General features: G+C 37.6%; 1 protein-coding gene across 1 annotated transcript in view; it reads right to left on the bottom strand.

Annotated features, from left to right (window-relative positions):
• The window catches only part of LOC135212486 (cell adhesion molecule Dscam2-like), a gene marked incomplete in the record, with an annotated part of 596,569 nt that continues 573,791 nt past the window's right edge, over positions 1–22,778 (bottom strand). The window contains 17 exon segments of the mRNA XM_064245964.1: positions 1–2,024; positions 2,475–2,562; positions 7,088–7,379; positions 7,878–8,056; positions 8,176–8,328; positions 8,893–9,021; positions 10,113–10,256; positions 11,135–11,333; positions 12,101–12,333; positions 12,881–13,011; positions 13,613–13,757; positions 15,172–15,316; positions 15,881–16,014; positions 18,619–18,774; positions 19,482–19,622; positions 20,258–20,505; positions 21,096–21,259. Coding sequence (XP_064102034.1) covers positions 1,781–2,024; positions 2,475–2,562; positions 7,088–7,379; positions 7,878–8,056; positions 8,176–8,328; positions 8,893–9,021; positions 10,113–10,256; positions 11,135–11,333; positions 12,101–12,333; positions 12,881–13,011; positions 13,613–13,757; positions 15,172–15,316; positions 15,881–16,014; positions 18,619–18,774; positions 19,482–19,622; positions 20,258–20,505; positions 21,096–21,259 — 2,925 coding nt within the window.

Here is a 22,778-nt window from a genome sequence, read left to right as displayed (position 1 = left end):
TGTATATATACATATTATATAATATATATGTATATATACGTAATTTCAGAAAACTAACATTTTAAAGCCTCAATTGGCACAGAATTCAATGCACCCTCCTGAGAAGTGAATATAACTGGTATTTAGAAACGAAGCATGTCAGTCCACTTATGCCAAATAAATGGTTATTATATCCGTCACTGTCGAATAAAAATCAGATCACTCCGTATGCAGAATTAAATACTCATTTCAATTCAGTCTGAAATGTCACTGTACACCATAATATCAGGTTAATGTGGCTTTATAAATTAACTATATCGTTCAGGGGACACACTTAATTATATTGTAACTATCTTTTTACATTCACATTTTTTGTTGTTGTTGTATTGAATAAAAAATAATAATTACTTCTAACAGTATTCAACACGAATGTCATCTCCTGCCCACCGTCACATAAATTATCAAATTTGGAACATTCAACAGTCATAAATATTGAAAAACATCACATTATCTTTTTTTTATAATATAGAAACAACTCGATATAAAATCCATCTTGAAGTCACGCACGTACATCACTTTTCACAGCGAGATTCAATGAGAGAGTTTGACTTTAAACTCCCAATAAATAACTTTAAATCTTTATCTATAAGGAAACACTGAGAAGTCCTTACTTTTAATATTTTGATTGACACTGACCCTGAACAACAATTCTTCTTCTTCTTTTTTATTCCTCCACGCAAAATACACACACAAAGTCGTCAACGAATTAACATATGATCTTACAGACGCTTTGAATCATATGTTGGCCTAGTGGTTTGTGGATGTGTAGTATAGCGGCTCAGTATAGATATGGAACAATAGCTACTTCTAAATTGCAGCTTTCAATATTCAAAGCAGTCTCGTTTCTTGTGGACTTTGCACAATTGTTAAACTGGAACAACACTCGTGTCGTCTCTAAAGATGTAATTTAAATAAATAAAATATACATATAGTATACGGTGCACGCATAGAGGTCATCCAAACTTTCCCATTTTCTAACACTGTAACCAGCGAGCTGTCATTAACAATGGATGTGAGAATTAGCAGTGATTTGATGCAAACATCAGTCGAAACATTATCAAAACTATAAAACAGTCATTGTTTTCCCTTTGAGATACAATAAGCGTGAGGATGATTAAACCTGCGAAAGCAAGACACTACTGACGCAACTGCCATAAAGTAGGCCTATAGATTTCGAAAATCCACGACCAAAAAAAAAAAAAAAAAAAAAATAAAAAATTAGTCCCAACTACAGGTGAACTGTTTGTACAGCACAAGTACCACACAGAAGGACATTAATAGTTTAATTATAGTCTCATTAGCACCACCACAGCCTAATAATAACACTGTTAAGAGAACTTCTCGAGGTCTCATATCTAGGAGAGCTTCACTTGGCCTACTCAATGGAGAGTGACTTCAGTAATTTTCCGAGATATAACTTCACTTTAAGGAGTTCCACCATTTAGAGAAAGCCTTATTTTCTCTTTGAGAATGAATTATGTCTATATGTCTTGCAAAAACGTTCAAAATTCTCATCACTTCCGTGGTCAATGGGACTAAAACTCTCCCCTTGAGGCGCGCCACTTGACGATGTTATCAAAATCACTAGCTCACACCTCAAGAGTGACAAGTCCCGTTCTCCTTTGAGTCAAGTAGTTCCGAGGTATATTCAGAAGTTTCTTAAGAAACCTCAACAATTGTTTCAACGTTTCAAGTGTTTATTAGACTATCATTGTTATTATTAATTATTTCCAGCTGAATATTAAACATTGATCGTACTGCCTCTTTCTACTAGCAGGTAACTCCTCCTCACGTCGCGGTCACACTCAGTTTCGCTCAGTTCGTGGGCGTCCGTGAAAGGAGTGGGCGGCGTGGGTGGCGTAGGCGGTGTCAGTGGTATAGGAGACATGCCCAGAATGGAGGAGGGCGTACGAGGCGGACTCAGGAGGGTGTGGGCGCCGCTTCCTCCTCCCCCTCCTCCTCCCAAACCCCGGGACATCCCCATCCTGGCAGGGGAGGAAGATACATATGACATTTGGTGAAATGTCCACACACACTTTGTTTTAAAAGTTTCATTGTCTCGCTCAAGTAGCCACGTTTATACAGAGAGAGATTTATATTTTTATTATATATTATTTACTTTTTTTTTTGCAGTCAAATTCATCACAGCAAAACTGAAAGTCACTTGATTCACTTCTGGTAACCATCAGAACAAAAGTTCTCAGACAGCATTAGGCCTATGCATGAGAACATCTAAAATGGAGTTGAATAAAACTTCCTGTAAACTCATAAGAAACACAAATTTTCTTCTCCTACCAAGAACAACAAAGAAATGGATGAATCTACTTTTGCTTTTAAATGTATCTGGTTTAATATACAAACTAAATCACAGAGCAGGAAAGACTTAATAGAAAAGTTCTTCTTCGATTACTGCCGTCCTCATCCCCCCTACTGACCTCTCTCGTTTTCTATGGAAAGATCTCCTGGGTAACGTAGGGGAGGCTTCCGTAGACGTACTAGATTCTGCCGCGTGATATATAAGATCTGAAAGCAAAGACCTCAACTTAGAGATTCGCTTCGACAAAACAGAAACAACTCACTTAAAAAGCCACCTGATTTTAACAAATTGCAAAACACATCCATGTCATACGCTAATGTGAAGAAAGGTTTACCTCAAAGCCATTTAATTAGTTCTTTACGACCAGATTTTAGTATAGTTACAAGTGATGCAATTATAGCTTTCCTGGTTAGAGTGATGGATTTTTCATGCAAATGAAGAAGTTGCATTTTTATTTAGCACAGTTATTATATATATATATATATATATATATATATATATATATATATATATATATATATATATATATATATACTGTTTAAGGCGACAATTTCCAATACTGAGCTATTATTTGTAACTTTCTATCTTGGTGTTTATACAAAAAAGGTACCCAGCCCAGTAGTATTAAACTGTTTAGAGCTTCTGTAGTGATCAAACCCATCACTTATGGCTACCAGAGCAGTAGTGGTTAGTCTTAGGTTATGATTAAAAGAGCAGTGGATTGTCCTAAGTGCTTTCTGTGGGCGTCTTTCACTGTCATTTTCATAAAATGTAAATTTTACCACTCAGGTAGGCCAGTTATTGGGTGCCAAGCAATTCCACCTGAATCACATATCCTGAGGGCCACCCTTTAGACTTTTCTGGGGGTGTATTTCTGCAAACTTCTTTTCCACACCAAATATGCAAATAAATAATCAATGAATATATTCAACTCACCATGTTCATTGAGCTGGCTACAGTGGAAGCACTTATTCAGCCCACTTTTTTTCCACTGACACAGTAACCGTTTGGTAGTTGTGCCCAGTGCATTATCTAACGCTACATTTGCCCCACATTCGCGCTTGTGTTTTTGAGAAATTTCTTTCCCACCTCACCATGAGGGTTGTAGGTACCCAAGCTTTATACAGCACGTAGCTTCATCAATTTCATGGATGTGCCTGAGTATAGTATAGTGATCCATAGATTGTCAGAATACAATTCAAGCAAAGCAAGACCGTGTAGCTTTACAAACAGCAAGGACATTTAAGGTCGTATTTTGGGCTTGTCTGACTCACTCTTTCTATAAGGATTAGAGTGCTTTTAAAGATTAGACATTGTAATGTCTTTCTGAATAATAATAATAATAATAATAATAATAATAATAATAATAATAATAATAATAATAATAATAATAATAATAATAATAATAATTTGCGTCTACTTGGGAACAAAATTAATAGTGATAACTGGGGCTATCAAGTAAGTGCAGCAGATCCTTCGTGGACAAATATAGATGTTTGTTACGAATTCCGTGGAAATTGCCATTTGCATATATTTGTGACTTGATATGTAAAATCTCATTTTACATTTATTTAACCTTAAAGTCTCAATTTCACCCTTAAATGAACACACACAAACATCTAAACACTGATAAAGGTAAGAAAAACTGCATAAAAAACACCGAGTGCAACATTCAGAACAAGTTAGTAGAGCTAGAAGATTCTCCCCTTGAGAAAAAAAAAACGAGTTGTGCTTTTGCTAAAGAAAAAAATATATAAAAGCTTCGTGTGATCAAACATCCAGAAAAAAAGGTTGTTGGGGGTGATAACGGAGGAACCTCAGTTGATTATAAAGTACAAGAAAGTGTGACACAGCCATAATTGAAAAAAAGTGGTAACAGACAAGAAAGTGCTGCAATGCTCACATAATGCTAAATCTGAAACTGGGGATTATTATGATTATTTTTTTAAAAAGCGTCTGAATGTTAAATACGTGCAGTCACACGCACATACATACATCTGTCGTTTAAAGGGACGTAACTGATGTCATAAATGATAAGCTTACATAAATAAAATTGTGGGGGGAAATGAAGTACGTCTATGGCGAGATGCACTGTGTTGTGTGGTCATGGTTCCAAAAGTCATCAGTGTGTATATGAGTCAACTGACGATAAGTGACTTAATATGAAAACAAAATAGTCTAATGATGATAAACATCAAATTGTGTATTCCAGCCTCCAACACTAAGTTTATGAAATTGCTAAAAAAATTAAACACCAATGGATTTGTGAAAATTAAATAGTCTACTGAATTATCAACATCAAATCGTGTATTTGAGCCACCAGGACCCACTAATATCACACAACTGTTGAAACATTAAACACCAATGGATTTGGGATTTATGAAACGTGTGCTGGTAGACAGAGGTATAGATAATCAAGTAAAATGTGAAGAAATTAAACGACAATTTTGTGAAATCTGTGAGACGTATGTTTATAGACATAGGTACCAAAAATAGTAAAGGACCTGCAAAAAAAAAAAAAAAAAAAAAAAAAAAAGAAATTTTTGTCATTGATTCAGTATTTAAGTGTACTCTCAATTGAGTGACCAAAACAAATGAATTGGTGTTTATTTTTTTTTTTTGTGGGGGGGGGGGAAAAGAATACTAAATAGAGTATCTGATAACAGTATCTGCTATTTAATGACCAAAAAAACCTTAGGTGGGGGGTTGGTTGGAGGGGGGGGGGGGCTGGGGTTAGTAATACTGGATGAAGAATTTGATAAGGGATTTGCAACTTAGAGACCGAAAAATAAGTGGTGGTTTGGGATGGGGGCAGAATGCTAAATAAAGTATTTGATAAGAGTATCTGCTATTTAATGACCAAAACAAATGAGGTGGGGGGTTGGGAGGAGGATAGAATACTGGATGAAGAATTTGATAAAGGATTTGCAAATTGGTGAGCAAAATGAATGCGCTAGTGGTGGGACAAAGGCTAAATATAAAAAGAGGTCTTGTGACTGAAGGATTTGGTCAAACACACACATACACACACACACAGACTCCCCCAGAAGGTACTTCCTTGACATACACTGGTCCAAACACGTAGATGGTAACATCGAGAGGTGTAGGTTTCAAGGGCCAAAACCTCATAAAACAGAAGCTGGAGAGGAATTTGAAAAAAAAAGAAAACTAAATTAGCGAAGAGTATCATATGCGGTTGTATGCTTTACACTGAGAGATATAGATCCATGGAGTGATACGAATCAGTATGGAAACGAAATGGAAGTAAATAAAGGTTGATGTTGTGGTTCCCTTTTGAGCCAAAAAAATATCAAAAATTTTTTGGAAAAGTCAAAGTTTTGGCGTCTTTTGAGGTTTACCAAAACCAGGAAAAATTTGAAAAAATTATCGACAGGAACCACTTGGTTTGTATTTCATCTGTAACAACTTTTTTTTTTTTATAGTGAAAGAAGAGTTTTGTTTGAAACTGATAATAAAAAAATATATGATATAAATGTCATACTAAACAGAAAAAAAACTCACTTTAGACGACCGACTTAAAAATCATGATAAATGAAAAAAAATTCGTGAACGATGTCTAAAGAAACCTGAAAAACAAGTAAAAAAAATAAGGGAGACTTGTTTAAAAAAAAGAAGACTGATAAATGTAAAAAAAAACCATTATCATTTTAAATAAAAACATGAAAACCCCCCAAAAATGAAAGATAACGAGAAAAGAAAAAACAAATAGAAATATTCAAAAAAAATAACGGCAAGAAAGAAAAAGTTAATCTTAGGTCATCACAGGTCATGGATGCAGAGACAGGAAAAAAAATTAGGGAAACTGGTTTAAAAAGACTGATAAATGTTAAAAGAAAAACATTAACATTTAAGATCAAAAATAAAAAACATTAACGAGACAAAAAAAAATAATATAATAATAAAAAAGGAAGAAGAAAAAGTCAATCTGAGGTCATCACAGGTCATGGATGCAGAGACAGGAAAAAAAATTAAAGAAACTGGTTTAAAAAAGAGAGAATGATAAATGTTAAAAGAAAAACCATTAACATTTAAAATAAAAAAATGAAAAATCCCCCCCCCCCCAAAATGAAAAATCACAAAAAAAGAAAATGAAAAACTCAAAAAAAAAAAAAAAAATGAAAACCCTCAAAAAAGAAAGATAACGAGAGCATTAAATAAAGGAAGAAAAAGATAATCTGAGGTCATCACAGGTCATGGATGCAGAGACAGGAAAAAAAATTATGGAAACTTGTTTAAAAAAAAGACTGATAAATGATAAAAGAAAAACCATTAACATTTAAAATAAAAAATGAAAAACTCCAAAAGTAAAAAAATGAAAAATCACAAAAATATAAAATGAAAAACTACAAAAATAAAAAAAGAAAAACCCCAAAAAAAAAAAAATAAAAAACCCAAACCAAAAAATAAAAAAATGAAAAACCCCAAAAATAAAAAAAATGAAAAACCACAAAACATAAAAAAATGAAAAACCCCAAAAATAAAAAATGAAAAACCACAAAAAATAAAAAAAATGAAAAACCCCAAAAACAAGAAATGAAAAACCTCAAAAAATAAAAAAAAGAAAAACCCCAAAAATAAAAAACGAAAAACCCCAAAAAAAAAAAATGAAAGCCCACCAAAAAAGAAAGCTAACGAGAGCATAAAAAAAAGGAAGAAGAAAAAGTCAATCTGAGGTCATCACAGGTCATGGATGCAGAGGGGAGGACTTACTATGATGCACAGCTCTGATCTGCCCTGACCTGTCGTGGTCCAACTGGTTGGACGACTCGGTCCGGCTAGAGGCGGGGGGATCGGTATCCGAATCGGATCCGAAGGTGTCGTACTCCTCGCTCTCGGATTTCACGGATCGTGGAGCCGGTGTGGGATGTCTTCCTCTCATGGCCACGCCCCCTGGACCCCCTCCTACTCCCCCTCCTCCTCCTCCACCTCCTCCTCCTCCTCCTCCTCCACCACCTCCTCCTACCCCTACTCGGCAGTACGTGTCGCCAGTAGATGTGATCCGCTGTCAAAGAGCAAAAAGAAAGAAAAAAAAATTATTTTATTAATGTTTTTTTTTTTTTTTTTTATAAGAAACCTCATAAATCTATGTTAAAAAGTATACTTATATACACATAAATATTCTCTTTTATAAAACACATCACAAATTAATTTAAATAAAAAACTATATTTTATTAATGTTTTCTTTTATAAAATACCTCACACATCTATGTTAAAAAGTATACTTATATGCACATAAATATTTTCTTTTGTAACATACATCATAAATAAATTTAATCAGTATCATAATGACATAAATATAACGATTTTATTTTACACAAATACCTCACAAATCTAGTTTCTATTTGATTACAGTACTCCTTGCTAATAGCATGGTCGAGAAGGAAAGCTTTATATAAGTGAGAGTCCATCTCATCCACTATTTATCCTCCATGCAAATCCACTAACCCTCCCACCAACTCTACGTAAACAAAAAAGGACTGCCACTCATTACCATTTTTACCTCTCTTTGTGCCATGACGTCCTTGTAAGGACAGGGCTGGTAGTGACCGTGGGAGGGGTTGTGGTGTTGCTGTGGCGTGGGTTGCTGCAGACGGGGTCTTTGTTGCTGCTGTTGCTGTTGCTGTGGATGGGTGCTGTTCATCTGGAAGGTGGCGTAGGGGTAGATGTCGTCTGCGAATTCTGTGGTGAGATCAGAATAAGTTTCGTAAATGATCTGACGCAAGACAAGATAAATATATTACTACATTTACCTAACCAGTTAAACAGTTACATGCTAAACGTCTAAAGGAATCACTCACCAGGTATCCTGTCAGGATTAGAAGGGTCTCTGTGGGGGGATGTCTTCCTCACAGTGGCGTAGTATTGTTCTCTTTGCTTCAGGTTCTCCTTGTTCTCCTGAACAGCAGCCACGCTGCTCTCGCCACCGCTTGCAGGCGATGCTGGCGGAGGCTCTGGGGGAAAGGAGGACGAGAGAAGGTTGAGAGAACTGTCTCTGGACAAAACTGTCTCTGGATAGTTAGAACTGTTTCTGGACAGATCTGTCTCTGGGCAGATCTGTTTCTAGGTAGAGGTGTCTGGATAGAACTTCCTCTGGACAGACCTGTCTCTGGATAGAATTGTCTCTGGACAGAGCTTTCTCTGGACAGAACTTTCTCTGGATAGAACTATCCAGAGATAGAACTATCTCTAGACAGAACTGTCTCTGGGTAAACGTACCTCTAGACAGAACTATCTCTGGACAGAACTATCTCTTGACAGAACTCTCTCTGGATAAAACTGTCCCTGGATAGAACTGTCTTTGGACACGACTTTCTCTAGACAGAACTTTCTCTTGACAGAACTTTCTCTAGACAGAATTTTCTCTAGATAGAATTGTCTCTTGATAGAAATAATAATAATAAACCATGCTTTTTGGAAGCTTGAATTTCAACCAGAGGCCTCTCAGGTGGTCCTTGTTCCATATGAACAGGATCCATCTTCCGAATAATAAAAATAACAATAACAGAAGGACTTACTCTTCCTTATGCAGACACACACAGTGACAACAGTAGCAAGGAGAGCGAGAGAAGAGGCAACGACAGGTAACAGGACCCTCACGTCGGTCAGGTAGACACCCTTCATCACTAGCCCAGGTGAGGTGGGACCTGGAGATGGATGGATGAAGATAAATATCACTCATAAAAATAATTTACATTCTTAAATTTTTAATCTGTCTATTGATTTGTTAATTTCTTTGTTTTTTCTATCCACTGGTTGGTTTCCTCTTTTGCATTTCCCATCACTTTCTGGTGCTTCTTTCGAATGAACACCATCATCTACTTTGGAAGCTTCAATTTGAAGCTTGAATTTCAAGCCAACGGCCCCTATGGGCGGCTTGTTCCATATGAATAGGGTTCATATTATTATTATTCATCTTCTGAATTAATATAATAATAATAATCTGTGATTAACCTTACAAGAATAATGACATAAAAAATAATTTTTACCAAATCACAAAAAAATGCCAGAAAGAAGGTGAAGTTCTGCAATAAAAGGGTAAATAAAAACTGACTGAAAATAACATTAGAGAACGATTTTAGCAATGAATATTTAACGCAAACTTCAGACACAACTGTAATTATTACCATCAACAATCTTATCAGTATACCTCAAACTTCAAGAAGTTTTTCTGTTGGAAAGCTGAGATTTTTAGTAATTTGTTGTACTTAATAAGCCAAGAAATGTATTTTTCAAGTATATTGTTGTTCACATTATGAATACCAAAACTGCGTGTCATTGTTCATTACAAAATCACTGAAAACACACAGGTATTCACTCCACAGATATGTTTCAAAATAGGTTCTTGGTAAATTACGTATTACCAAACTAACTTCACTCTCACTTGAATACCTTCTACTATTGTAGATTCACATCAACCATGCATTTGATGACTAGGCCCGTCCCTTATGATGCTCCTGATTGGCTGTTGATAAGCCAGTTGCAGGGTTGGAAACTCTTAGTCTCTCTCGAGAGAGTTCACATAGGCAGGATGTACGCTCCATCTCCCCTGAGGGATACGTCTTTCAACAGTATCCCTCAAGGAAAGGACGAACGTACATCCTGCCTATGTAAGCTTTCGAGAGAGACCGAGAGTTTCCAGCCCTTTGACTGGCTTATCAACAGCCAATCAGGAGCGTCGTAAGGGACTGGCCTAGACATCAGATGCACGGTTGATGTGAATCTACTATAGACTCACCTCCACTCAATGGGGCCGTTGCAAAGGGATAGTCTTGCGCTGTTGTTCCTGCAGAGTTGTGAGCTGTCACCCTGACGAGGTAGTGGGTGTTGGGGGTGAGACCTCCCACTTCTATGGGACGCCCCCCTTCCAGAGTCTCTGAAACTAGAATAGGACATTGTTAAGATTGTAAAATGTGTCTGAAAAGGCATCGAGTCAAAGGTATGAAGGAGTTAAATAAGGTGTAAATGTTCTCTGGTTATTTTGGGAAATTCTGACATGCTAAAAAAGTTAATATAGATAAAAATTGTTGTCTTGTCCCCCACTTCCCTGGCCCCCCCCAAAAAAAAAAAACAAACTTATACGATTAAAATGCTTTCTCCTTTCCTCTACCCATAAATGATACAATAAGAATTTCTTTATTCTTTATCTGGGAAAGTCAGACATGCTAAAAAGTTACTATAGATAAAAGCTGCTGTTTTGTTCCCCACCGGGCCCTCCCTCCCCAAATTAATACGATCATCTCTACTTTATTCTTTCCTCTACCAAAAAATGATATAATAAAAATTGCTTTCATCTTTTCTGGGAAAGTCAGACATGCTAAAAAGTTACTGTAGATAAAAACTGCTGTCTTGTTCCTCCCTACCCCACCAAAAAAATAATACGATTAAAACTGCTTTCTTCTTTCCGCTACCCATAAACGATACAATAAAAATAGCTTTTGTCTTTTCACCCCCACAGAAATAGTATTAAGAGACAATTTTAGCAATGGAACTCAATGCAATAGACTTCATTAAGATACCATGAGTAATCCTCAGTTTTGGATTCCCTATTAAATAGAGACTTGCACTTTTAACTTAATCCTGCACTGAACTAATTTAGCTCAGCAAGCACCACAAATTTACAACGAATTCGACTAAATAAACACACAAATTCTGAAAAAAATCTTAAGCACTCCAAATTCTAAGCATAATCAATCTACTCAACAATCATCCCAACTTCTAAGCACAATCCACTCAACAGGCTTCCCCAAATTCACTCACCAGTAACCCAAGTATTACTGGAAGTCCTCTTGTAGGCAACGCTGTAGTGAGATACTGGACAGCCTCCGTCAGTCCACTGGGCCAAGCTAATAGCAGCCCAAGAGGTATTGGCCTTCACCACGCCCTCACGCCCTCCTGCTATGGGCGGGGAGCCCGCTGTCTTGGTGCGTAAGATGTCTGACGGGCGGCCATCTCCTACCTGAGGGAATTGGGAAGAATATAAGAAACAGGTCAGGTAAAACTCTAAGCCTATGTAATACAACTTAAATTGTGACAAATATTAAAGATAGCTGGATGCTTAAGAATTCAGTAAGTATCTAATCTAACCAAGCATGTCTGATCCAATTTTACTATTACTGTAACTTGCAACTTGCGTCTTGCTTAAATAAAATGTTAATTTACTAATGGATGGGATGGAATTATACTTTGAGAAATTGCCTTAAATTATGTTAGAACAAAATGATTATGTGTATAACTTATAATAAGGCAAAACATGAAGACAAACTCCCAACATAAGTCCATTATAGTTTAAGAGGAGCAACATTCTAGCACATAAGACTTACAAATCACTGCTCACCTAACCTCTCTGGCATAGGAGCCTTCCTAATCATTGATCCTTTAACCTCTCTAGTACGAGACCCTTCCTAATCATTGATCACATAGACTTACAAATCATTGATCACCTGACCTCTCTACAACAAAAGCCTTCCTAACCACTGATCATTTAACCTCTCTAGCACAAGAACCTTCCTGATCATAGAATCATTGATTACTTAACCTCTCTAGAACAAGCGACTTCAAAGCAAGAGCCCGTGCCAGCATAAGGCTGGCTTAATCTTTCTGCTGCTGCTGCTACAAGCGACTTCCTAATAATCACTGACAGCTTAAATATCAAACACAAACAAGGTTAGATCACTAAACCCTTTCCCTAATAAACACTCGAGGTTCTAAGAACCTCAAAAATACCTTGTTGTACGGCGTGACGTAGATGTCGTAGTGGTTGCCACACGCGAGGCCCCTCAGTTCGTGGGACGTCTGCGTCGGAGGAACTGTCTCCTCCTGCCACTCACCGTAGTCCCTCTTGTAGGATACCGTCAGGCCCCGCAGAGGAGCCCCTCCGTTGTCCCCAGTCCTCCATGCGACTGTGAGGGAGGTCGATCCTGTCCTAGTGACGTGGATGTACGGCGGAGCTGGAGGAACTGATGACGAGGAAGTATTGTATTAATTTTTTTTTCTGTTTGGTGTCACACAGCCAAACTTTCTCCAAGGGCATATTCTGTGACCCATCTCTTTTGACCTTATTCTAAAGGCTATTATATACAGTTGGTTCTTGAGTCCACCACTTTGGGTATACTGTCAAGTGGTTCTTGTAAAAATCTTCTGATTTCCTGATAGGATCTGTCTAAAACCATACCTTGAATTCCAGTACTTCAAGTTATAAAAATCATCTTGCAATCCAGCATATTGTAAACTAGATTTTATATAATAATCTGTTCAAAACAATACTATTCATAGCAGCAGCAAAACTAGCTCATAGTACTTGGAATAAGGCACTGTTCATTTACAGAAAACTGTAAACTAGTTTTTGTACTAGTACATTTTCAAAATAATACTATTTACAGCTGAAAAGCTAGTACACGGGACTCAGAATACTAGTGTATATTTAAATTTACATAATCTGGTGAACTACACGGTAAGCCTTTGGAAAATTATGAATAAAAATGGAGCTCATAACCCAATTCATACCTTGTACAACTAACGAATACGTGATATGATCATCTCCGTGGACATTGCTAACTCGGCAGGTGTAATTCGCCGAATCCCTTCTTTGGACGTCACGAAGGACCAGTGTTCCATCTGGGTAACTGGACACTCTCCTGGGAGTATAAAGAAAGCAAAGTTAGCAGAAATATATCTTTTATAGCTGTCATAATGGTGACGACCCTATGGTTGTATGACACTTTAAAATGTAACGTATCCAGTGGGTATACGAATACTTTGGTGTTCAAGGGTGTGTGTGTGTGTGTGCATGTGTGTGTGTGTGTGTGTGTGTATCTTGCATGTTTGTAATCTCTAAATAAATAAAAGGCTACTTAACTGCAAGTGCTTTCATATGCAAATGAAAGATACATAACTTTTTTTTTATTAACTAACAACAAAAAAGGTATTCATATACAAGGCTACTTAACTTAAAACGTGTACATTCACAAGATACCCAAAATTAAATGACAGGAAAGAGACTTAAGTTAAAAATCTACTTTTCTAAAGTAACTATGATTACCATCAATCAAGTATTATCACGCCTCACTGACTTTTCTGAAGTAACTAAGACTACCATCACTAAAGTACTGTTACTTCTCACACTCACTTATTAGCAGTCTTTCAGGATGTCTCAATCAAGTATCATCACGCTTCACTCACTTTTTTTAAGGTAACTATGATCGCCATCAATGAAGTACTGTTACATCTCACACTCACTTGTTAGCAGAGTCTTTCAAGATGTGGGAGTCACGTGACCAGGAACGAGATGGAGGTGGATCGCCAACCGCCTCACAACGCAAACTGACATCTTCCTCCCAGTGAACAGCTGTTGCGCCTCCCCAGGATATAATCTTGGCTGGAACTGCAGAACAGAACGTTAGGCCTATGCCAGTCCATTTGATAGTCAAACGTAAAGTAATGGTTTTCAGTACAGTTCTTTCATAGTGCAGGCAGATTTCTGAGGTGCAGGACCTAGTGAAATATGTGATATATCAATGTGTACTGCGGAAAAGTAAATCCACAATAGTATGCCTGTTTGATTTTGTTATTTAGAATACAAAGCAGAAAGCTTTCGATGACCTGCACGGTCCTCCTTGACAATGTCAGGTCATCGAAAGCTTTCTGCTTTGTATTTTAAATAACAAAATCAAACGGACATACTATTGTAGATTTACTTTTCCATTTTATTGACTCATGTGATTATGAGTTTTTTTTTAATATGTACTGTGTTATAATGTTGGTATCAAAAGGCACTGAAAGTAGTCCAGTATTGTGCAGACAAATTTCTGAAGCATGGTTCTGTACCCAGTAAAAAATCACCGTGCACGGTGCTGTAATGGCAACAAAAGGCAGTGAAAGTAGTCTGAATTGAAAGCTGAACTTTAAAATATATCTTACTTTTAAAAATGCACACTGCAAGAAAACATACAGTTATAAAGATTCGATGACAAAGCAACATACACCACTGCCATGAAATATCTCGAAAGTAACTCTGCCACACATCGGTTCATTCTTAGATACGCTTTGTGGAGAAAATAAGCTCTCATGACATTTCTGCTTTAAGCAACTCAACACTGTCAGCACAGTACCAACATTGAACGATGTGTGTTCATTTTCAGATTAGCTAAACCTCTTTTGACTATATATATCTATGATATTTCTGAAGATAAAATCTTAGTACAAAAATGATTAGCGATCTCTGTCAACAATGAAACCAAGAGATTCAATGGGTATTGGCTGACCTTGGCAAGCAAGAGGCAGACTGACATAGTGGGTGCTAACAAGAATTTCACCCAAAACACTTTCAGAGGTAAACTTCATAATAGCTGAGACATTTTCACTCTCTCTTTGATCAAAGATCATAACTTGAGGTGAAAGTAAAATTGCACCACTGCTAAATGGCTAGCTCGAGTGAAAGACGACCCTCATTTAACTGATGCTACAAGTCATTAATATCAAGAATACTATAAACAATTAAAAGTATATCTTAGTTTTACCAGATCACTAAGCTAATTAACAGCTCTCCTAGGGCTGGCCCGAAGGATTGGATATTTTCACGTGGCTAGAAGCCAATTGGCTACCTAGCAACGGGACCTACAGCTTAAGTATTGTGGGATCCGAACCACATTATATCGAGAAATGAATTTCTATCACCAGAAATAAATTTCTCTGGTTCCGCGTTGGCCGAGCCGAGAATCGAACTTCGGAACACCGGACAGGTAACCGAGCGCAAATTCCACTCGTCCAACGAGGAACTACTTCCTCACAGAACTCACCGACATTAGACGGTGTTATAGACACGGGATTTGAGGAGGGTCCTTCTCCTACGCGCGTGCTCGCAGCTACCATAATCTTGATGGTTTCGGACCCGGGAGAAATATTCACTTCTCTCTTCATGGTCGGGGCAGGTACGACGAATCTCTGGAATGATAGATTTGAACGTGATTGCTTTTGGGTGAATTTGTGAAAAGTTAAATCAGTAATAGTTATTCATGTGAAGGTGTTGTTTTTGTTAAATCAGGAAGGTTATTTATGTGAAAGTGTTGTTCTTGTTAAATCAGTATAGTTATTTATGTGAAGGCATTGTTTTCCAATGTTTGTGTTCGTTACCTTTGAAAGAATGCTTACTGAAATTGTTTGTAATAGTCTACGTAATTGCAAAGTGGAATGAAAATAAATAGTAATACACTAATTACTGTTTAATTTGAAAACCTAAAAATACACATTAAATTTCACCAAAAATACACCAAAAAACTTCCTTTCTTTTCTCGTGTGCTTAAAAGCAATATTAATCAGTCAATAATGGGCAGTGGAGACATGACGGCCAGCGCCGGGTTCCAGCGCATCGTAGCGCTCGCCTACAAGCTCGTCCCAAATAAACAAAACCAAACAGGCATTACTAAGCACTGGGTTCCAGCACAGCATATTGCGCGCCGTCAAGCTCGTCATTAATAAACAAAACCAAACAGGCATTACTAAGAGCACCTTGACTTCGCTCCCCCTGAGGGTGATGGTGTAGGTCAGAAGGCGCCCATTGTTATGAAGAGGTGGGAGCCAGGACACGACGATGATTCCAGCCCTTGCTACGGCAGCCTTCACTCCCGCAGGAGGACCGGGAACTGGAAAGGAAGTATGGAGAATGGAATAAAGGATCTTCGATTCAAACTGGAGTTACAAAAACTACATTACTTTCTTTCATCATTTCTTGAAGTCTTCGTTTGAAAATCATTATAGCATTATAGTGAACAGAGTCGACAAGCTATGATAAACCTGCAGAGAGAGAGAGAGAAAGAGAGAGAGAGAGAAAGAGAAAGAGAGAGAGAGAGCTCCTAATCTTCCTTTTCCAGTAGAGAGAGAGACCTTACCTTACCTTACAGACCTTACATCTTGTTCGGGTTGCCCCAGGTCCCTCAGTGTGAGGCACCCTCTAATGTCTACCAGAGAGTTGCTAGTACATCTTCCGGTATATTTTGCATCTTCCAATCTTGGATGGTCTGGGATGCAGTTTAGATATTTGTCGAGCTTATTCTTAAACACATCTACGCTCACTCCTGATATATTCCTCAGATGAGCTGGCAACGCATTGAATAGACGCTGCATTATCGATGCTGGTGCGTAGTGGATTAATGTCCTGTGTGCTTTCCTTATTTTTCCTGGTATAGTTTTGGGCACTATTAATCTACCTCTGCTTGCTCTTTCTGATATTTTTAGTTCCATGATATTTTCTGCTATTCCTTCTATCTGTTTCCATGCCTGAATTATCATGTAGCGTTCTCTTCTCCTTTCTAGACTATATAATTTTAAGAATTGTAGTCTTTCCCAGTAGTCAAGGTCTTTAACTTCTTCTATTCTAGCTGTAAAGGACCTTTGTACACTCTCTATTTGTGCAATATCCTTTTGATAGTGTGGGTACCATATCATATTGCAATATTCAAGTGGACTACGAACATATGTTTTATAAAGCATATCATGTGTTCAGCTTTTCTTGTTTTGAAGTGCCGTAACAACATTCCCATTTTTGCTTTACATTTTGCCAACAGAGTTGCTATTTGATCATTGCATAACATGTTCCTATTCATCATCACACCAAGGTCTTTAAACTGCTTCCTTATTTGTGATTGTCTCATTATTAGGTCCCTTATATGCATATAGCTTTCTTTCTCTGTCTCCATAATTTATTGATTCAAATTTATCAGAGTTAAATACCCATCCTATTTACCTCTGCCCAATCATATACTTTGTTAAGGTCTCTTTGTAGAGCGTTCCTATCTTCATCACAAGTAATTTCTCTACTTATTCTTGTGTCATCTGCGAAACTACTCACTACCGAATCCTTAACATTATTGTCTATGTCTTCAATCATAATAACAAACAGTATTGCAGCTAACACCGTACCTTGCGGCACACCGGATATTACCTTGGCTTCATCCGATTTCTCGTCGTTTGCAATAACTATCTGTTTTTCTGTTGTGTAAAAATTCTTTTAACCATCTTCCTACTTTATCCACGATATTGTGTTTTCTAATTTTCTTCGCTAATATATTATGGTCTACTTTATCAAAAGCTTTTGCAAAGTCTAAATAAACCACATCTGTTTCATTTCCGCTTTTCATATTTTTGAATATGTTCTCACGGTGGACTAACAGTTGGGTTTGTGTACTTTTTCCGGGTACGAAACCATGTTGTCCTTTATTAAACAAATTATTTTTTATTAATGTTTCATAATATTTTTCTTCATTACCCTTTCATACACTTTCATAATATGTGATGTTAGACTCACAGGCCTATAATTACTTGCCTCTAGTCTTGATCCACTTTTGAAAGTAGGGGTAATATATGCTAATTTGTGCTCATCATAAATCTTGCCTGTATCTACACTTTGTCTTAATAATATTGCAAGTGGCTTTGCGATAGAATGAACTACTTTCTTTAACAAAATAGCAGGAATTCCATCAGGCCCTGCAGCAGCTCCATTTTTAATTTCATTAATAGCCTGCACAATATCAGCTTCATTAATATCTATGTCAGCTAAATATTCACTATTTTCATCCCTTACTTCTATATCATTATCTTCATTAATCTATTCTAGGGGTGAATTCTCTCTTATATCGTTCTGCCAGTATGTTGCAAATTTCCTTTTTTTCATTCGTTAATCTCCCTTCAATTCTTAGAGGGCCTATTTCTATTCTTCTTTTATTCATCTTCTTCGCATATGAGTATAATAGTTTGGGATTTTTGCTTGATATTTAATAGGGTTTTTTCTTCCAAGTCCCGTTTTTCATTTTCTTTTGATTGTATAATCTTTTGTTCTGCATTTTCTATCTTACTTTTTAGTTCTATAACTTTCCATGCATTTTTTTTTTTTTGCTAGACCTTTTTTCCACTTTCTGATTTTCTGGCTGAGAGAGAGAGAGAGAGAGAGAGAGAGAGAAGAGAGAGAGAGCTCCTGTTCTTTCTTTTCCAGGAGAGAGAGAGAGAGAGAGCTCCTATTCTTCCTTTTCCAGGAGAGAGAGAGAGAGAGTGAGAGAGAGGTAAGGAAGAGAAAGGAAAAGAAAAGAGAGGAGAGAGACGAGAGACGAGAGAGAGAGAAGAGAGAGGAAGCATCGGTTAATTAGAGGATAATTATGAAAAGAAAAATTGAAAAGATTTTCAGTTTGTTGTGAGAGAGAGAGAGAGAGAGAGAGAGAGGTGGTGGTGGTGGTGGGGGGGGGGGAGACCCCTACCGTCTTCCTCCGTCGTGCAGAAGACAGGATCACTCGGAGGACCATCACCCACTCGAGTGAAAGCCACGACTTGGAGTGAATAATTCGTGTAAGGTCGAAGGCCCCTTAATGGGACACTCACAGATGTGGTGGTTTCCCCACTCAGTTCGGTCGCCACTGGAACAATAAAAGAAATATGTAACACGAGAACATATGAATACCCATAATTCAACCTTATTCTCTCACCTTTAACTCTTAAGGCCTCCATACACTGAATGATTGTCTGAACGATTGTCGTTATCGACCCATACAAACACACACTATTCATACAGTATGAACGATCTCCGCACCGATTTCAGTCTGAACATTGATTTTGTCTCGAGAAGACATAGCATCATCTCTAGAAGAGACGCGCACGATGGCATTGTATATCGGCAGACAAACCCATACATTGAACGATCTGGGTATGACAAACTTAAGTCGCAAGCCAGCAACCTGGTCGTTTGTTTGTATGGTGTTTTTAAGTAGCATGGAACATGTTATTCAGCAACGGGACCAACGGCTTTATGTGACTTCCGAACCACGTCGAGAGTTAACTTCTATCACCAGAAATGCACATCTCGCACATCTCAATGGCATGCCCGAGAATCGAACTCGTGGCCATTGAGGTGGCAGGTCAAGACCATACCGATCACGCCACTGAGGCACTGCAACACTGGTCGTGACAGGTTCCCGCTGAGATCATTCTTCAGACACGAAGCTCCGCCCACTTTTCCATTCAGACAAGCCCATACTCAGTGTTTTTGCGAACGATACAGACAATCGTTTAGACAATCGTTCAGTGTATGGGGGCCTTTACAGTTCTCCCGCACGAAAGGTCTTACCTCTGTCTGAGGGCGCATACAGGACTCTGTACCCGAGTAAGTTTCCACGGGCGTGGGCTGGCGTCAAAGCATCCCAGGTCACAAGGACGCTGTGGGCAGTCATGGGAGAACACCGGAGTGCCACAGGGGCCGATGCTGGCACTGAAATAAAATACAAATAAATTGCTGTATGTAAAACAAAAGCCAATCTCTTTTATGATGATGAAGTCATAGGCCTATGTTTTGTGAGGTTCAGGCTCCCAGAGGGACAACAATTTGAGACTGTTGGTTGCATAGGCCTAGGAATTTTCTCTGCTAATGTGAAACAGACTAAAGTACTCTGGAAATAGATATATTAAAGTAGCACCCATGCACTGGTATCCAAATAAAAAAAAAAGGTGTTACAATAGTTGCAGGGAAGATTACTGGGTTAGGCCTATGGAATTAAAGTAAAAGAAGAATATTTACTGGTCTAGACCTGTGCAATTAGAGTAGTAAAAGAGTACTGGGCTAGACCTATGTAATCAAAGTAGTAGAAGAGTACTGAGCTAGGCCTATGCAATCAAAGAAATAGACCCATAACATATTTTTCCAGTCCAAGGAGGGATTATCTGCCAAATAACACAAGACATTGGTTTCTGGTATTGGATACCCCATTTAAAAGGACTTCCTTGCTTTCTCGTTAGTATAAAATAAACGTTAACAAGAGCAGAAAACGCATCAGTCTAAAGGTCTGCGAGTTTAAAGAATAATGCTCCAAGAGCATAAAGCGATCGCCTTTCAAAACCTCCTCTTACCATCCTCCTGCGTGGTTGCAGCCACAGGGGAACTCGCAGGGCCAGGTCCTTGAGAATTCACGGCCTGAACCTCCACGACGTACTGCGTGTAAGGGATCAGATCAGACACGATGGCGGAGCAGCAGGAACTGGAGGCTGTCGAGGACGAAGTAGCAGAAGGGGAAGAGACGGAGGAAGATACTGACGAGGAGGAGTGGTCCCAGGGCTCGACCTCCACCGTGACGATCTTGTACTGGTCACTGGGTGATCTGTGGGAGAGGTGGAAATGATCTGTAAAATCATGAGGCGTCAAGACGAAACGAAACTAACGCAGAGCAGCAGCTCCACATTCTTCTGTTTCAGGCCCGTACCCACAGTTTTATTTTATTTTTTTTTATAGGGTAGGGGGTTCTTTTTTCCCAAAACTGAACTTTTTCTTCTATTACTCTTGTATTTCCTAGTACTAAAGAATGATGTTAATGTTTAAAAACAAAATTTATATAAAAAGATTGTTATTTAATACTTTTAAAGTACAGTTCAATGAAAAGGATAGTCACATGAAATATGGACTTCCAGAATTTTTTTTAGGGGGGAGGGGGGTTCCTTCGACGCCCTTGATGCCCTCCCCCCCCCCCCCCCCCACACCCCCACCCACCCGTCCTTGAAACAGGCCTGGTTTCAGGCAACGGTTGTTTGAAAAATTCTCTTCTCACGTTCAAAGTTTTCAAAGTTTTAACTTTCTGACAAGACAATAACAGAAAGCAATCTTTGCCAGTAATAATAATAATAATAATAATAATAATAATAATAATAAGAATAATAATAATAATAATAATAATAATGAAAACAGCCCCCTTACCCCATTTTTCCGTAGCCAATATAATAAGCCATGACTCGGCCATACTGAAGACCCGGGTCCGGAGAAGTCCAGGTGACCTTGAGGCTACTGGAGCTTATTGGGGTCACTTCGACGTCCCTCGGAGGTCCTCCAGGGGCCTCCGCCTCTGTTGTCACCTGCAGAGCCTGCAAGAAAAAAACAAAAAACTCAGTTGTAACCTGCAAAGCTTAAAACCAAAAAAAAAGGTCTGTTGTGACCTAAAGATATTCTGTTTATATTTGCAAAATCTGCAAAAAAAAAAAAAAAAAAAAAAACATGGTAACATCCGAAACCTGTAAAAAATAAAATAAAATAACATAAAATTGCGGTTGTAGCCTGCAAAGGCAGTAAGTTAAATGAAAATTTCAAGTAATCAATGACCCCTATTATGGTGGGCTTGTTCCAAAGGAATGGAGACTTTTACGATTTGAATTAATAATAATAATAATAATAATAATAATAATAATAATAATAATAATAATAATAATAATAATAATAATAATACATCATATTCTTTGGAGGCTCGAATTTCAAGTTAGTGGCCCCTGTAGGCTCGTTCTATATAAAAATAGGGATTCTATCTCTGAATGATAATAATAATAATAATAATAATAATAATAATAATAATAATAATAATAATAATAATAACTAATAATAATAATTTCTTTGGAAGCTTGAATTTCAAGCTAATGACCCCTGTGGCTCATCTTCAATAATAATAATAATAATAATAATAATAATAATAATAATAATAATAATAATAATAATAACATTAATAATAATAGTAATATTAATAATTGGTAAAAAATCCACAATCATATATTAAAAATATATTTCTATGTAATATATGATTGTGGATTTTTTAGCAATTACTTTTCACGAGACTGTGAATTTCTTAATAATAATAATAATAATAATAATAATAAAATAATAATAATAATAATAATAATAATAATAATAATAATAATAACCAACCTAAGCATGGCATGGATAGACTATAAGAAAGCCTTCGACATGACACCACACACATGGCTAATAGAATGCCTGAAAATATATGGGGCAGAGGAAAATACCATCAGCTTCCTCAAAAATACAATGCGCAACTGGAATACAATCCTTACAAGCTCTGGAATAAGACTAGCAGAGGTTAATATCAGGAGAGGGATCTTCCAGGGCGACTCACTGTCCCCACTACTCTTCGTAGTAGCCATGATTCCCATGACAAAAGTACTACAGAAGATGGATGTCGGGTACCAACTCAAGAAAAGAGGCAACAGAATCAACCATCTGATGTTCATGGACGACATCAAGCTGTATGGTAAGAGCATCAAGGAAATAGATACCCTAATCCAGACTGTAAGGATTGTATCTGAGGACATCAGGATGGAGTTTGGAATAGAAAAATGCGCCTTAGTCAACATACAAAAAGGCAAAGTAACGAGAACTGAAGGGATAAAGCTACCAGATGGGAACAACATCAAACACATAGATGAGACAGGATACAAATACCTGGGAATAATGGAAGGAGGAGATATAAAACACCAAGAGATGAAGGACACGATCAGGAAAGAATATATGCAGAGACTCAAGGCGATACTCAAGTCAAAACTCAACGCCGGAAATATGATAAAAGCCATAAACACATGGGCAGTGCCAGTAATCAGA

The sequence above is a fragment of the Macrobrachium nipponense genome, chromosome 41, assembly GCF_015104395.2.
Source record: "Macrobrachium nipponense isolate FS-2020 chromosome 41, ASM1510439v2, whole genome shotgun sequence".
In the NCBI taxonomy this organism is placed as follows: Eukaryota; Metazoa; Arthropoda; class Malacostraca; order Decapoda; family Palaemonidae; genus Macrobrachium; species Macrobrachium nipponense.
This window is presented reverse-complemented; position numbering and strand designations above follow the sequence as displayed.